Raw genomic sequence first — 17,495 nt, forward strand, 5'->3', positions numbered from 1 at the left:
ATCCTGCCTTGCACCAGTCGCTTGCCAAGATAAGCTCTGGCTCCCCTGTCACCCTGAATCGGATGAAGCAGTTAAAAAATGCATAGATGGATGGAAATTCTAAATTTATTTTTAAAATGGCCATTTAGTAAAGAGGTAAAGGTTTAAAATTACATTCCATTAACGACGCTCATTGCCTAATGCGTTTCAGGGATTGTATTAACTTATGCACTTGCTTCAGAAAGACAAGAGTGGTTATTGGTTTCTAATTGCCTCAGAATAATATTAATTATTTATATCCCATGTTCATAAAAGCAACAAGATGTTTTTCACATGTGCTTAAAATACCAAGGAAAATTCTTCATTATTCTCAGTTTGCAGAGGATAAGATCTATTTATCAAGAATGATCAATAAAGACATACTGTAATGCAGTAAGACCTAAGCTACAGGACAGGGCAGTATGCTGTCAGCTGTAACACAAAGTAAAACTCATCAAGGTCAGAATGGGAAGAGGCGGGAAAAAAAACACTTCTCCATACACACAACACACACACACACCCTCAAATCCACACAAAGTACTCCTACAGAGATAAGGAAAAAATCACATCTGTTGCTCAGAGGTCATAAACAGGATTGGAAGCCCTGGGAGAGAGAACAGCTGACCTGCAAACAGACCAACAGAGCTGCAGTAGGAAAACATTTACTGCATGCTGCATGAGTCACACCATTAACAAAGAGACAAACACAACTGTGAAGGAAACCCAGCCAAATACCTTAAAGGCCTGTTCAGGGTAAATTTCCTTAGGTTTCTCCTATCAGGAATGCAAATCACTAATTATCACAAAACAGTGCTGTGTTTTGCTATAATCCTCATCGTAATGCTTTTTTAGATCAAGTCTCTGCTTGCAAACAGGAATTTGCAAATGGTTGTTTACAGTACATAACTAAACTGCTGTCTTCGCATTTGGAATGGTACCATATGGTACTCTGATATTTTATTAATTTAACATGCCATTATTTTGTGCATGTCACCATTTGTAATATTTTCGATTTGTCATATAATACAGTGTGTCTTGATATGTTATATGTCTGCATATATCTTATCTTGGTTGGTTTTGTCCTGCAGATATAAATTAGCTTTTTACCAAACTCTGGTGCAGCCTAAGAGCTGTACGCTGTCAATGTTCAATAAACCAAAAAAAAACCAAGCAGTACCGTATTATGAATAAACAAATGGCATGTCAAATTATTAAGTAAATATTTTTTTTAACCACAACTATGCCACCTTTGAGGGATTAAAATGTATAAAGTCTGAACACAAATACAATAACAGTTGTGAGATGCAATATAACTATAAAATATTATAGATATTTACATGCATATACTGTATACAAGACTACAATAACACAATAACTTTGTTTTTCCTAAGCTAGGAAAATGATTTGAACCACTGCATTCAGAAACGTTTAGTATTTAGTCACAGGAGAATGAAGTTTCTATAAACTCAACACAGTAAACCCCAGCACTGGGCACTGTGCTGCTTCATTCATTTAAATCACATAATGTAACTGTGATTAAGCTCATTTTCAAGAATATCCTCTTGGCAGCACATATTTAAGCATACAATCAGCACATCTACTAGTAATTAAAATTCAAGAAATTCCTGTTGGTAATATTACTATAATAAAATTAAGTCATGTGAGCTTTAAACCTGCTACAGGTGTGGTGCTGTTTTTGATGATGCTGTATGCGGTTACAGTTAAAGACCAGCCCTCAGAAGGTACAGTACAACACTGAAATGTATAACTCGTATATCAGAAAAAACACTGCTGTTTTTTTGGTATGTGCAGTGAGGTTGAGAGGAGCACCTGTGATGAACTTTAGCTGTGTGCTGCATGCGACACATAGGCATCCCAAAACAATATTCTCTGAAGAATTGCCCTTCTGACATGCTATTTGGAGACAAAAGCAGGGAGGCAGACTTATCGAAAACATAGCCTTCCAATGCTGTAGCCAAGAATGTTGAACAATGACACAAGGCTAAAGAAAAGACTGCTCCTTTTGCTCAGGGCAGAGGGAATTCCACGTTTAAAAAAACAGCCACCAAGACTTTTGGTTGCAAAGGCCAAAGGGTCTTACAGTCTCTGTCCAATGGGGAAGGGGTTTGTGAAGTGTTGTAATGGAACTGGACTGTAGTCCATAATTTCACTGAACACACCGCTCACAAGCTAAAGGAGTTAAGTGCAAAGTGAAGCGACATTATACTGACTCCGTTACAGACTGCAGCTTATTACTGATACAGTAGATCACTGAAGATCAGCTGCATTGTACACCTCTTTAACACAGAGTGGCTCACACTACAGAAGCACAGTGATGTAGCCCTTCCTAGCTCTGCAGACCAGCATTTTTCACCTTCTGTAAAGCAGATCCCAACAGAAGTCTGCCTGTTTGATTGTGAAAGACAGAGGAAGGCAGCATTCACTACTACACAGACTGTGACACAGCTAGTAAGGAATTTACTAACACATTATCTCCCCTTAATTCTTATCTCTTAATTTGAAACCTTCTGCTCACTGCAACATTTCCTGAGAAATACCAAAAATGTAGCTTGAAAATCAGACATGCCTTTCTTTCACAGGGTGAAGGACCATATTTCCTTACATTCACAATTTTCTGGCTATTAAAAATAAAAATTACCCTACTGGAAAATAGTATAGAGTACCATAATATTAGCAGTACTGTGAACGAAATGCATTGTTTAACATTTGAGCTTTACTTGTGTGCTGTATGCCCCGATGTTAAACTGAAAACCCCGATTTCCTGATCGAAGACTACCAAAGGAGTTTTATTAACTCTTATTATTAGTTCTATTAGTATTTCATGGTGCATTCATGGTGTAAAAACAAGTTCCTGACGCGATTATTTTAAGTAAAGGTTTACGGATGGACTGGCATCTGGCCCTTGTGTCTGTCGGGATAGTCTCCAGCCCACTCAGTCCTCCACAAGATGAGGTGTGCCTACAAGTCTGCCCATGGCAGGATATACTGTAAATAACACAATGCCATCTCACCTGCACAGTGACATGAGGACAAATGTTTTCTTCTGTACTGTACAAACTTATAAAATCCCTCATTACCACTGAATAATTAGCCAGACAGACAGCATCCCCTGCCAAGAACACAAGGTATTGCAGCTACACGCAGCCCAAAAGTCAAATTGCACACTATGTGGACTTCGTCAGAAATGATCATACTCCATCTGAGGCTGTGAATAAAACCACGGGCTACTGCACCACACTATCCTGTTAGAATATGCATGCAGTCATAGCAGAAAACTACTGAAGCAGACTGCATATTTCAAATCAAGCGATCTGCTAAAAATTCAGGTTTTCCATCTGATACAGATGGAACCTCCATAAATGGATAATACATTACATGTTTTGGTCATGCTTTACATTTTATGCTTCATTTTCTCCAACTGGAAAAATATATGATTTCCATTTAAAAAAACAGTAATTCAACTAAAATATTAAGGACAGGTTGATTGCCTTCATAGATGTACTGGTCTTTGGATTTCCATATCACATTTCAGAAACAGTGACATACAGAGGTGATGTAATATATGTAATGATGTACTTTGAATCTCTTAAAATAGATTTTTGAAAACCCACCACACCCTTAAATATAAAAGCAAGAAATTAAGCAGTTTGCAGACATTGCTAATCTGAAAAAAAAGGCTTTGTGGGGAAAAAGCTTGCTCCCTCATTCTGCTATCCTGCTGTTCAAGTTATTTATTACACATACAGCAGCCCTAATGCAGACTTGCAGACTTATACACTGCATAGTCACACTACAAATGTAGTGCAAATGTTTCTATTAAAGTGTAGGCATTGTTACAACAGAAACACTCATTTAAAGTGTAATATTCTGAAGAAAGCATTTTAGATTGTTATCATAGAAAAAGATGTTCAGTGAACAAGTGATGCTGCCGCATGATTGAAGTGCACAAGAAACAGCAAGGGCCAGACACTGAGGTCCAGCAAAGGCTACAGGCTGCCTGCAGCAAGCTGGGACACAACGTGATCACCAGCAAATGTACAACACAGCATATTCATGATTTGTAGGTGACAAACTGCTAAAAATAAGCAGGTTGCAGTGCAAGCTGACTGAGGCAGAGTGTCGACCTCTGTGACAGTGAGCGAGGGGCGGGGTAGCCCACACAACTCCGCAGAACACACACACTGCAGGAGATCTGACAAGAGATGGCACCTTACTGATACAACCTCAGCACAGGGAAAAGGGTTTTTAAAGTAAGACCACGATTTTAAAAGAAACAGAGCATTTTACAACTTAGACTTCAGATCTGTTACAGAAGTGGGGAAAAGGATATAATTGAATGTTAGAATTGACCGTACTTATTTAAGACAAAAAAACATCAACAGGGAGATGGGAAAATGAAAGCTTAAAAAACTGTTTCACTTAAACTGTAGCACCACAGCCTCAGAAAAAAATAGGTAAAAAAACAATCACTCATCAACTTGACTTTGAAAAGAACTTCTTACAGCTCTTAACTCGCATTTGAAAAAGCTTTGAGATAAACTTTATAACAGTTATAAATCTTTTTATTAGTATTTCAATAACTTTAATTTCCAGACTGCTCTCAGTGTGCTTTCAGGGCTACAGAAATTCCATCTTTCTTGAAGTTGAATTTTTAATCTTGAATATGAATTTTTAATCTTGTTGTGATGAAAATGTCATCCTTAATTAAGGATCTTGCGTTACATGCAACACCACATACTGTATCAGAGACTTTCCTGCTTCTGGCTTTAAAAGCAAAAATAATTTAATATTTTTTTATTATATTTTTAAAATTCAAAAGATTTTGCATGTCCTGGTATATAATACTGTGTACTGTCAGTATTCTGAGAAGTGAATTGCTCTAATTTAAAGAACATTTTTAATATTCACGGTAAATGAAACTCGACTGTTGAAGTACAACACTTTTATGTGCTCAAACTGCTCGGTGTATTAACTACAACAACAGATGGCCAAAGCAGAATAAAATAAATATTTTTCAGTACAAGCAAGGCTGATGTAGAACCACACTTACATCAGCATTGATACATTGATATTAAGAGAAAGACCTGACTGAGACTCATGAGCACGGAGGAAGACTTAGCACCAGTAGATTGAATGGCACTGAAATAAATGTAATCAGTCACACACTGGGATGCCACCATTCCTTTGGACAAAGAACATAGATCCTGTTGTACCTTTTTAACCACATTCTATACTAGGTTCAAAGGCTGGTGGGTCTTATATCACAACAGCTGACTCTCATCCATCCTAGCAAAAGGGATACTGCTGTGACTTCTGAACAAAAAAAAGCCAATTTCATAAATCCATCAATCCACCTGTCACAGCTTTATCAGCCTGCAACTCACAACTGCTGGCAGCCCACTGAAGCTCACCAGGTATGAGCCTGGCCAGTACCTGGATGGGAGACCTCCTGGGAAAGCTAAGGTTGCTGTTGGAAGAGGTGTTAATGGGACCATTAAGGAGAGCTCTTCCTGTGGACTGTTTGGGTTCTAATGCCCCCAGTATAACGAAAGGGACACTATACGTTAAAAAGGTGCTGTCCTTCAGAAGAGATGGAGAACCGAGGTGGTTATTAAACCGAGGATGTTTCTCAAACAAGTATTGGGGTATCAACCCCAGTGTCCTAGACAAATTTGCCCCTGGCTTTTATTAATCATTGCTTCCAAATAATCCCTAATAATAATCTACTAAATGGCTTCATTACTTAGTTCTCCCCCCACAGCATCCAGAAAAGCACTATACGGTATAAGTGTAAGAAATTATTATCAATTACTGTTCACATGGACTATAAAAACCTGCAATCAAATGTTGATACCTCAGAATTGATCTAATGATAGAATTCCTCATCATGGTGAAAAATGTTCATGCATAATGAAGACAAAAAAAAGGAAAAGCTCAAGACACTAATTCTCCCTGTCAGAGAGTTTAGATCCAATGGGAGGTAAGGCACACAGAACAGTCCATGGTGCTGCAGCTTTGTATAGTTGAAGTGGAAATGCATTTTTCAGCAGTCATAGAATGCATCACACCACAGACTTTCAGGTGTATTTTATCTCTTTAGGTTAGGTCTCCTACTCTTTTCTGGGGTATTAATTATTTTGTGTGTATTGGTTGACTGATTCATTGATTTTCGTTCCTCGAGTCACCGAGCTCAATGTCTTGATTTGAGGTTTAACAATTAGGTTCAAAAAAGTTTGAGACTTTTTTACATCTATCATTCCCAATCTGCACTGTTAATTAACAAATGTGCAACTGCAAACATATTATCACAATTTAATGCAGGATAGAAACACACAATACATATAATAAATGGATACCACTCATTAATAAGTAATGCTACACAATCACAATCATATTAAAATAGGGCCTACTCAGTTCAGTATTTTTCTTGTTTTGAGAGTTTTCTATATTTATTTTGATATCAACTGTATAATAAAAATGACCTTCTTTTCTTACAAAATTGTATTCTCTCTCTTCTTGTTGTGATAATCATTAACAGGTGTTTTTGACTGTGAGGCAATTTGCATCAGTGTGATTTGCAGGTTTCACCTTGATGAACAGGCGCCTCATAGGTGACTTCCTTGAATATTATGGTTGTTGACAATGCATACATTACACTTATGAATTTAATATGCAAACATAAATACTTCTTTTAGAATTTGCTCATTTCAAGTGCAAAATGAAGATACTTTATCCTGGGTATTTGGTTGTTTTTAAAAGCAAAAGCACTTGTGCCTGACCCTAAGACTACCCAGGACAGAATATTCTTGTCAGTGGTTAGAATCCATTCACCAGGATGCAAAGCATTTTCAAAGCAGAAATCTGCACTGTTCTTCGTCAGAACAGGATGACTGTCCTCACTTAATAGCCTTGAGAACAGGAAAAGCTCTGAGCTGTGATGTCAAGGAAGGCCCCTCTCAAACAGGGGGAGGGTTCAGTGTTTTTACACAGCAAACAGACAAAGTCCTCTCTTGTCCTTCTAATCTTGCTATTTAGTCTCTGGTGCCTCTCCAGCTCTGGCAGCTTCTCAAGACATGACCAGACGTTGCTGAGGTACAGCAGGGCTCCAACAATCCCATTACAGAGGGGAAAAAGGCATTGCAGGCTTTTGAAGATGTACACACCGTGTGGCTTTACTAAAGAATCTCCATACATAAGCCACCCCAAACCCAAGTCCTTTTATACAAAACCAGTGAACAAGTTTCAGTACTAGGCTTGATCAAACATGCACATGCGTATCACTAATTGGGCTCTGTTTCTATTTATCTGTGTCCCCTCTGGTTATTCTTCACACTAAATGTTGCACTGATCCAAACAAACTATCAGATGCCTTTCTAGAACTGAATTCATCATCACAACCACCCTTCACAAAAGCATGAGGATTTAAAAAGGTTCAGGCTGGTTATGACAACAATGCAGGTCAGTAAAATGAAGCATATGATCACAGAAGGATATGAAAAAGACATTCAAAGACAAAACCAATTACTGATAAAAAATGGTTAACCACGACCAAGGAACTACTGTTCTCTTTGTATTATTTCTGTATGTACCCGGACTATTCCTCCCTTGGAGTAGGAAACTGATAAAAAGAGAACAATGTGACTCTATATAGTATTACAAAAGAAAAACTGAAAAAAGCAAATTATGTGAAGCCTCTGCTTTAGCATTCACAGCTGATCTGATTCTCCACACACTAAGAACTCATGCTACAGCCGGGAACGGTATGCTACATATGTTGTGCAGAGTCAGGGAACAGAGGGAAATATGTACCATTATACATTTTGTTAAGCTTGGGTTTTCACAAGCAGTTTATTAAGTTAATAAACCCCCATTCTGTCTCCTCTGATTTTTTTTCAGGTACACATCAAAATCCAGTTTGTCTAAACATCACCAGTAAACTGGGTCTGAGGATTTGCAGCTCATGGTCAGCGCTACGTCACAGCAACACATCAGGGGCAGATTAAGACAGCTGGGGGATAACTCCAGTCTGCAGTTCTGCAGGCTGTTTGACAGCATCTTTTAAGTACTAACTGCTTCGGAAACCAGAGGCAATGCTCTCAATTTGTTCAATTCAGTCAGTTACGATTAGGTCACTGGGGGTTCACGTGGAACAAAAACCAAAGCTCCCTGCAGCACGTGAGGATCCGAGCTCCCTGCCAGTGGAATTACAGCTTGAGAAACATCAACTGCTAATGCCCTACTCTAAACCCCACACCCGCAAACAAAACTGAATGGAACCTTCCAGCCTATTAACACTCTCACACTTAGGAGTCCAAGAGATGCATGTGTCCAGCTGGCCTAACTTGCAGTTCAGCTGGGCTCTCCTCTCTGGCAATGACAGTCTGCCACTCCAGTGCTGTCCTGCATGGCCTACAATGTACTGCAGCTTTTTTCCTTATGCCTTTTTTAAACCTAAAACTACACAAAATAAATAAACCCTAAACAATCAAATGTTTAAAATAGCACGATTGAAGTGAGCTTTCACATACTATATGAAGCTTCTGATTCATACTCTTTTGTTCAATCCACACGTCCCAAAGGGACATCTCTTTCAGCCACAGCTCGTTAAATTTACTTGCTTTTCTTCAGTTCTTAACAACCCATTTGTCCTCTCCAATGTTTTGACTGTTCTTCCATTAACCTTCAAGGGTCAGAAGCAACTGAAACAATTACTGATGTTAGAAAGCTGAATACAGGAGAAAACACCAAGTTTTAAAAATCATAATGTGCTGCAGGGTGTCAGTAGAGGGAAACTATTTGGGGTAAATATTTTTAAAAAAGGAAGCAACAAAAAAAAAATATCACCAAAAAAGGCAGAAGCCAGGGTTGAGGAGTCTGTATAATAGGGGACGGGGAGCCGTCAAGTCATTTACAAAAAAACTCATTTACAATTAAAAGCCCTGAGAGGGACAGAGTGTTATAACATGAAGCACAGTCTTTATCAAAAGTCCTTTTCATTGTGCTCCGAAAAACCCTGCTGGTGCTGAAGGGTTGCCTCACAATACTGTCATTGAGTTGAGGGGTAGGAAATTCACAGCTAACTTCCACTCCATCCAAAAGTAAAATAAATAGAATTATCCAAGACAGGAGATGATGCAGAGTCTAAGCCTGCTATATACTGTACAGTATGCGATCCTATTATATTTCAGGCATTCAATGGAGGAGTTTTCTTACCAATGTTCCTTTCTGTGGTACTGCCTCATGGTGCAAAAAGGGGTGGAGGGGGTAGTATTTGTTTTGTTTTATATTTTATAGAAAGGAAAATCTTGAACAGATCGAAGAATAAAGCATTTAACTGACTGCATCAGCTGAGGCAGGAAACAAGTAACGTGTAAACATAGGAAATGCAACTGTTTTTTTCTCTATACTCCAGCTATCAGAAAGGGTTGGGGGTAGGCAGGAAATAAACGCCCCATTCCACAAAGAGGAGAGAGGAGGAGTGGAAGAGAGAGAGGGAGAAGAGAGGTTTGGGGGCATGTTAAAACTGTCATGACAAACAAGTGAATGCACAGGAAATTGGCCTACTACACTGACAAGAAAAATAATTTGTAAGCACAAGTGATAGGAGAAAAGCAGTATCACAAAGCTCAGCTTCACAAACATCAAACCTCTCCCTAAAATGACCGCTGGAAATTCAGCACAGCACGACCCCTTCCTTTCTCTGCTCATGTCCAAGCAGCATTCAAATACCCCATCCGTCTAGGCTCATGAATGCTGCTGACATCACTGGGAGATCATTATGAGGACGATGAAGAGCTGAACGGTTTCACAGTGCAATAAGATGCAGGTCCACCCACACACTGCAACAGCTGCACGTCTTTCAAAAGCATTCACAGCCCATGCACAGACCTGCAAGCCACTTGAAACAGGGACACAACTGGAGCGCTACAACACAGGTATTTCCGGAAACTATTTCTAAAAGCACTTGCAGAATTCAAAACAATGTATGTGACTGCAGTTGGCACAATGATGCAGCCCAGCTCACTGGTCCAGGGAGTTTGAGTCAGATTGGGGCTGTTCTTAAGTGTAGAATTTATACTGTATATTCTCTCCCTGTCCACCAGGAATTTTGAGTTCCCTCCCACCTTCCCAAAGACATGCTGGCAGATTTAACTGTTTTTTCTAATGCGTCCTTCTGGCTTGGGTGTTTGTATGCCCTCAAGTGAGCTGCTGTCTTCTTCAGGGTGTATTCCTGCCTTGTGCCCTGTGCTTCAATCAATCCATCAGTCAAAAGTTTATTTATCAAATGCACAATATAGCATACAGCAGTAGTTGCTGGCAATGAAATGTCTTTTCTACGACCTCACCGGGGTGGGGTGGGGTGGGGGGGATAAAAATCACAAAATTACTGTTACAAAAGAAGGTTATATAATAATAGACAATAATGCAATAGAAATTGATGTTAGAAATTGAATAGAAACAAACTCAAACAAAACTCAATATAAACAGAGCTGCTATGGGTCCAGGGTGTATGCAATATATTATGTCCAAGGAGTGTGGTATGCTGAATACAATGAAAACTGTATGCCCATGGAGCCATTATGGGTGATTTGCCGAAGGAGCTGCAGGTTGGCTATCAAGCAGTCTTATTGCCTGGAGGTAGAAGCTGTTGCAGGATACCTTTGTGGTTGCAGCAACCATTGTCAGGAATAGAAAGCTTTCTGAAAATGGCTAGATGAACAGATAAATTGTGATGATGGATTTAGATTTCTAAGATAGACTACAGTACAAAAAACACACTGTATGTTACGTGAAATTCAAAATGCATTGATATTTGAGGCAAAAACAATACTGTGTTATTTTGTATCCCCCTTGATGTCATGGATAACAATGAACAAGCAGAGTGTCTTGGAAATATTAACTATAATCGATCCTTGTGTCAATCAGCCCTCTTACAGACAAATAACAGTTCACCCTTTTTCACAGTAACCTACTTCCAGGCTGGTGGTGGGATTATATCCCTCTAACACACCTTATCAGAGAGCATGATTAGCTAAAGCAAACCTTATTTAAAAGGAAGCTGGGATATCATGCATCAAAACCTGTAATACAGTGCACTAAGCCTCCAGACCACGCTCTGCTAAATGTGGGAGGCCTCATTAGGGAGTTCAAATACTTCCATATGGTTTTCTGTTAAACACACATGCTGGGACAATGTGGTTTTAGAGCTTTAGTGTGTCAGTGAGTGTCAAAGTTCAAACTTAATGAAATATTAACTACCAGAAAAAAAGCTGATGTATCATATTAAATATATTTTCTACATATATTTCACTCCACAATCTGGTTCTGTGCATCATACTGTACATGGCATAGATTTCACTATATACAGTGTAACAGTCTCAACTCTGTATCATGCAGGCCCTATGCAAAACCCAACCTGATTAATAAAACAAAGGCAGCCTGTTACCAGATCAATACAGCAATAAATACAATTATTTGGGGTGGGGTGGGGCGTCATCTTTAAGAAATGATATTTAACATACTGTTCTGCCATGATCTACGCTGAAACCCAAGCACTCTAATGACATAACCACCTGACTGTCTGATTGTGGCTGCAAACCTAATTAACAGAAAGTCTCATGCAGGAAGGTTCTTCAAAAGGAATGTTTAAGCCTTCCATCTGGTTTGTGTAAAGCCAGGCTATATTTGGAGGCAGGAAGTTTAACAGCATAGCCTCTAGCCCAGTGGTCTCTTTCTGTCGTGGGTGGGTTAACCCCTGTACTGCCAAGGAGATTATTTCATACCTGTGGTGGCTCACTTACTATCAGAATCCACCTTCTTCGTGCTTCTCTCTGCTTCCAGAGGGAAATCCGCTCCTCCAAAGACACATGCTTCTTCTAACGTCTGCTTCTAACTTGGCTTCCCTTGTTTAATTGTCAGCTGAACTGTAGTGTTTTCTTTTCTATTTTAGGAACTTAATATTTTGAGAATTTATCAAATTTGATTCAAGGTAAAATTGGGAAAAAAAAAACAGAAGATGGTTTAAGGCTTGAAGTGAGAAGTGTGAATATATTCCTAATTTTACTGAATCCAGAGAAATCATTAATTAAAAAAAAATCTTTAATAAGGCATTTTAAGCGAAGAATATGTCTTTGATCCCACACTACCTTAAGCCACTGTGAACCATTTAAAATTCCATACTTCATTGTTAAATAAGGATTGTGGAACTATTGGTCTATTTCTTGAAAAATGATGGGGTTTGAATGCTTGGCCACCTCCCATTGAGTTCAGTTAGAGTGTCTAAACCAGACTGACTAAAACCAGTCAAAGTGCATCATGCTTCCCTCTAGTGAGAGCTCAAGGAAGTATTTGGCAATTTGGGAACAGAAAGTACAGTAGCAACCTACAGTGGGGAAAAGGACACAAAATTAAACATGAGGAAGCTCGAATTAGTTTTAAAAAACCCTGTCATATGTGTTGTCTCCATCCTATTTGGAAAGACCATTATATTTTAAATCCCACGCATTAATACTTTTAAAGATTGTACATTTCTAAGATTGAGAGAAGATTGTAGTCGAAATGTTTATTAGATGCTCACTTTTATTCGTGAAACTGAAGCCTCATCTAACTCGACAAGTCTGAGTGGCCAGTTTCCATGCTAGCCCCCCAAAACTATAGATTTCACTGTCAGCCAGGCCCTCCCATCATAAGCCACAAATAAATCACCAAAAATATACACATCAGACAACAACAGAGACAGACAAAAGGCAGGCAAATACGATTGCATTCTCTCTAGATTGCTATAGCTCCTTTAAATAATAACTGCCCCCAAGGCATTTTACTAAATCTAGAATACTAAGTATAGCTACACATACTCCTAACAGGTTGAACAGTGCCGAATGAGACTGCTGTAGTAAGATCAACATCCCATGCCTGTCAAGAGCATTCACACCCCTGTTGCAGGTCACCTGTTCTTTGCTGAGGTAGGTTTGGCACTCATTAGGAGGGGTGCCAAGGTGGCCAGAACCAACATGACATATTCCAGATTTTCAAATACTTTTCTGCTACTTGTTAAAATTATTTGAACATAAAGTCATCCAATAAAGCAGCAACGCAAAGGTTCTAGTTTTCACTGTTTTTAAGATACAGGTGGTGCCAGTTCTGAAGTCTCCAACTGCACCTCTGTGGCTAATGGAAAGCAAATAAACAGCACAAGTAAATTCTGGTGACAGAGGAGTCATTACCTCATTATTTTATTTGTAAGATTGTAAAATGTTTTAAAGTGGTACAAGACATATTATGGTTCTCACACTTGTCTATAACGCCCTTCTCCAGAAGATGTTGAGATTTCATTTCAGCAAAATGAATATAAGCCAATTTCTGACCTCAGGATTAAAATAAAATACAATCACTTTCACATCAGCTGCAGTTGAATACATTGTTGAGAAAAGAAAAGGGAAAAATGCATGAGGTCAAAAGGCAGCATTCTTCCATCTGGAAACATTCAAGAGCACGTGCAGCCTGGGGTTCAGGAGAGGATTTTTTAATGTTTTCTGTGTTTTTTTTAAGATGAAGGAATTTTGTAACCTAATCCTCTCCTTGTCTTTTCTGCTGTTTAGGAGATTGGGCTCACTACACCTTATGGAAATCACTGCTCAGTGGTTGCTTAATGACAATCACACCTGATTTACTAGGAATGTATTTTAAGACATTACCGGACAGTTAAAAAGCTGACTGACTGCACCAGGCTTTCTGACAAGGTTTACAATGTGGCAGCCAGGGATGAGAGAGAGAAGGAGTAACAGTAACTTCACTTCTGCCTTAATCAACACAGTGGCCATTGCTGTCAAATGTGCAGTACTTGCAGTATGAGTATGGATACACAGCTAAGCTTTCATGCTTTGTTTTCTTAGCTGTTATTCAAAGTGTCACCACGAAGATGAGTTGGTGACACAGGGCTGAGTTTGCAGGAAAATACAAACAAGGATGAGACTCATCCAGGTCAATCTAGAATTTGGTTTAATCTAGACTCAGTCCTCTGCCAGACATTAATCCCTCTGCCCTCACTAACCCTGACAACACCCAGGACTGAAAACCAGTTACAGGTCCAAAGTGAACAGATAAACTGACACAACAATACACAGGATGGCAGGAAGATTATTATCATATTTTTCACGTGCATTTTGGGAATAGGTCATTATCACATGCTAGCCAGAAGCACAGAGAAACCCAAAACTATAAAATAGGTAAATAATTTACAAAAGGTTAAGAGATAGTATTTTAGGAAAGGCATAGGGAATTCTGAAAATGATGCATATGGTGGAGTCTATTACAGTATGTACCAGCTGGCACAGCATACAGCACACCCGTTACTGGGAAGCACTACCGTTCATGAAGCTGTCTTCCTCCATGCCCTGTGAGGCTAGCAGCAGAGCATTCTGGGATACAACATCTCAGGTGAACACAGCATACTGTGCAGAGGGACTGCAAAAAATACTAAAGTGGGAAAATCAGCTGCAGGTCTGTGCAAACAGAAGCACGTTATTTATTACTTGACTTTTTTAAACCATTTTCAACAACACATAATTGATTAGATATACTTCCAATTTCTAATCTGTTAACTGAAATGGCATGAAGCTGATTACATTTCTGTGATCTTGTCATACGTTTGTATAGCGCATTGGTTTACAAGCAGCCTGTTTTAGTCTGTGCGTAAAATAAATCTTGACACCTGAAGAAGGCTCCACAGGCGAAAGGTTTTGTCTCTTTTCTTTTCAGCACGGAACAAACCTTTACTAGTTCCTAAAATAAATCTATCTGTAGTACAGTGCAAGGGACGTTTTGCTGTAGTACTGTATTTTTATTGCAATATATTGACAATGGGTGTCACTGTGGACCCGAAACGATTGCTTCAAGCCACTAAGGAGAACTAAGGAGACAACGTTTCCAAACCATGCTTTTCAACACTTATTTTTTGTTGTAAGGGGTGGATATATTTTTCTTCGGACTTGGCTTCAGCTACAGCAGGGAATATCAGAGGAAAGTTGCTAAGGCTTTGCTTTAATAATCCCCAAGACAGAACAGGGGCGATCTTTCCTTGACGTGTTCTACTTTACCGCTAATTTATTTGGGTGTCTGATGACTGACACCCTCTACGTACTAGCGTTTAATGTTTAAAAAGATGTATGTGAGAAGTGTCGAGCAGTGTGTTACAATGAAACATGTGCAGAATGACTTGCAATAGAGAAAGTTTCCGTTTCATGATCCAATTGTGTCAAAGATTGCAATGTTTTCTATTGAGAGTTACCCATGTTAAATAAACATCCTGATACCGGCGCCAGATGTTTACTTTATACAATATTTGTAACCAAAGCACTACTAAAATAAAACAAAATCACTCGCACTATCGCTGGAAACTTCAGATTTTAAAGGGCCCGGACTATTATCGTTGGAAGATCTTGTCCTTGCCTCCACTTCATCTTCAATCTGAAACAAAACTTCCTCAGCACCAAACCTCGCTCCTCGGCGCCTTCACGTTATCACAGAAAGGATGAGCAGCAAAACCGAGGTTTGCATTTTCTGACGGAAAGCTAACTTTGTTTTTTTTTCCCTTCCTTCCTTCAGTTTCGAACATTACATCTGAAAAATACTTACTTAAAATCTAAAACTTCAGTGGAGCCTTAAACTGTCATACACCAAAAACGTCCCCCTGTTTTTTCTTCGCATTAAAAAATTCATCTTCACCTTAAACTTTAAATCGGCTAAATCACGGGTATGACAATACAGTCTGTAGAAAAACTGCACATTCAACTCGACGCAATTTAGCACTGGATGCCCAAGAACTACAGTGCGATGCTTCATGTATTCCCTTTGAAGATTTATGCACACAAGCAATGAAGTGGAGATCTGGTTGCTTTAGAAATGCATTGCGGTAGTTTAAATTCGTCTGCAATTTTAACTTACAAATAAAGTCAAAACAATGTTTATAAGACTTTCACAGATGTAAAGTATACTCATTTCTATCAGAACATTATTGCACTGACACCAAATTTGGCAATCAAAAGCTTATGAAAGCAAAGCACCAAAAATATTAACCAAATGCCAGCGATTGTATAGAACCCTCAGCAGTATATAAGCCACAACTATCTGCATCAACCTAAAAAAATCAAATCGTGCACCCAGCAAAACAATGGTTCAGAAAATGAACAAAAAAAGGAGGCGATGTGCAACAATACTTACAATGATCTGTTAATTCAGTGCTCCCTCAACGAGTGGAGCGATATGATCTTTAAATTGCCTTCACCCCAGTTCAACAACCGTGGACTGATATTCTATTAATAGTGCATCATGCTTAAGCTGGGGAGTTACTTACCTAAACTGCCGGCGAAACCGTCCATTTCTACAAGAAATGTCCAAGCAGCCACGAGGAGTTATTCCTGTATTTACTGGCCGCTGCTGCTTTGTGGTGTTAATGTATTGTTGCCGAGGAGAAAGAAAAAGGATGAGCGTCCAGCGGGCAAACTCAAAGCTTCCACTCGCCGCGGTCGGCCGCTGCTCTAAATGATGCTGGCGTCTGCCGGGTCGCAGTAACTCTCAGCCCCAACTCTGCTGCGCTACTCGCGGGTACTCGCTCAAGCTCTCTCGCTGGGCTTCCACAATCACGCACCTCTGCCGGAGGAGAGTAGGTAGGCAGTTCCCAGCTTTCGCGTTTCCGACTCCGCCTGCTTTGGCAAAAGGAGCTTCCCCCGTTTCTCGTTTGTGAGTGGCTGAGATCGTATATATATTAAAACGTGACATATCTCTATATACAGCATGCACTTTCCTGGATTGGGTAACAGGTTTGTGCATGGTAGGGTTGGATTTTTTAAGGAGAACTGACCACAAAGGATTGACCAGCGATAGAAGCCATCAGACATGTGCTGGTGGCCAAAGAGATTAGCCTACGTTTGTTTCTCTGCTGCTCAGTCTTGCACTGAAACCCGTAGCGTTCGTATAGATCAGTGAACTGGAAATCGAGTAAGAAAAGATCTTCTCTATCAGCGTGTTTTTTTTTTAAAGCTCACATAGTTATCGTCGCTGTCTTGTCTCCTCATATCGGTATTTTGTTCTGGTATTGTGTGTCTGCCATTCCTCTAAACCTTCAAGTGAAGTCTTTCACCACCAGACCTATAAGGAAAATGACTTGTCGATTAGGTCTTATTAATACAAGCTTACTGATGTTCAACTGTACCATCATTGTACTGCAATGAGTACAGCGAAGACAAGCAATACCCTCAGATTCAATCTAATATTTGATTTTTGTAGATAACACATAAAAATGCTGCTCAAAGTCTACAACATAAATTACTGTTTGAAAAATTTAGTTTTTAGTTTAGCTGAACAAACAGGACACATGTCTAAAACTTGTTTACTGTACATTCTCTTCAAGAGCCGTAAAATCCTGTATCCGTCTCAAAACCTTCCAGAGAGCATAGTTA

General features: G+C 39.3%; 1 protein-coding gene across 1 annotated transcript in view; it reads right to left on the bottom strand.

Annotated features, from left to right (window-relative positions):
* Positions 1-16,696, bottom strand: part of eml4 (EMAP like 4) — a 106,892-nt gene extending 90,196 nt beyond the window's left edge. The window contains exon 1 of the mRNA XM_088609942.1: positions 16,391-16,696. Coding sequence (XP_088466068.1) covers positions 16,391-16,415 — 25 coding nt within the window. The 5' untranslated portion in view covers positions 16,416-16,696. The remainder of the gene's footprint in view (positions 1-16,390) is intronic.
* Positions 16,697-17,495: the final 799 nt, after the last annotated feature.

Source organism: Lepisosteus platostomus, chromosome 17 (genome assembly GCF_059453375.1).
Source record: "Lepisosteus platostomus isolate fLepPlt1 chromosome 17, fLepPlt1.hap1, whole genome shotgun sequence".
Lineage (NCBI taxonomy): Eukaryota > Metazoa > Chordata > Actinopteri > Semionotiformes > Lepisosteidae > Lepisosteus > Lepisosteus platostomus.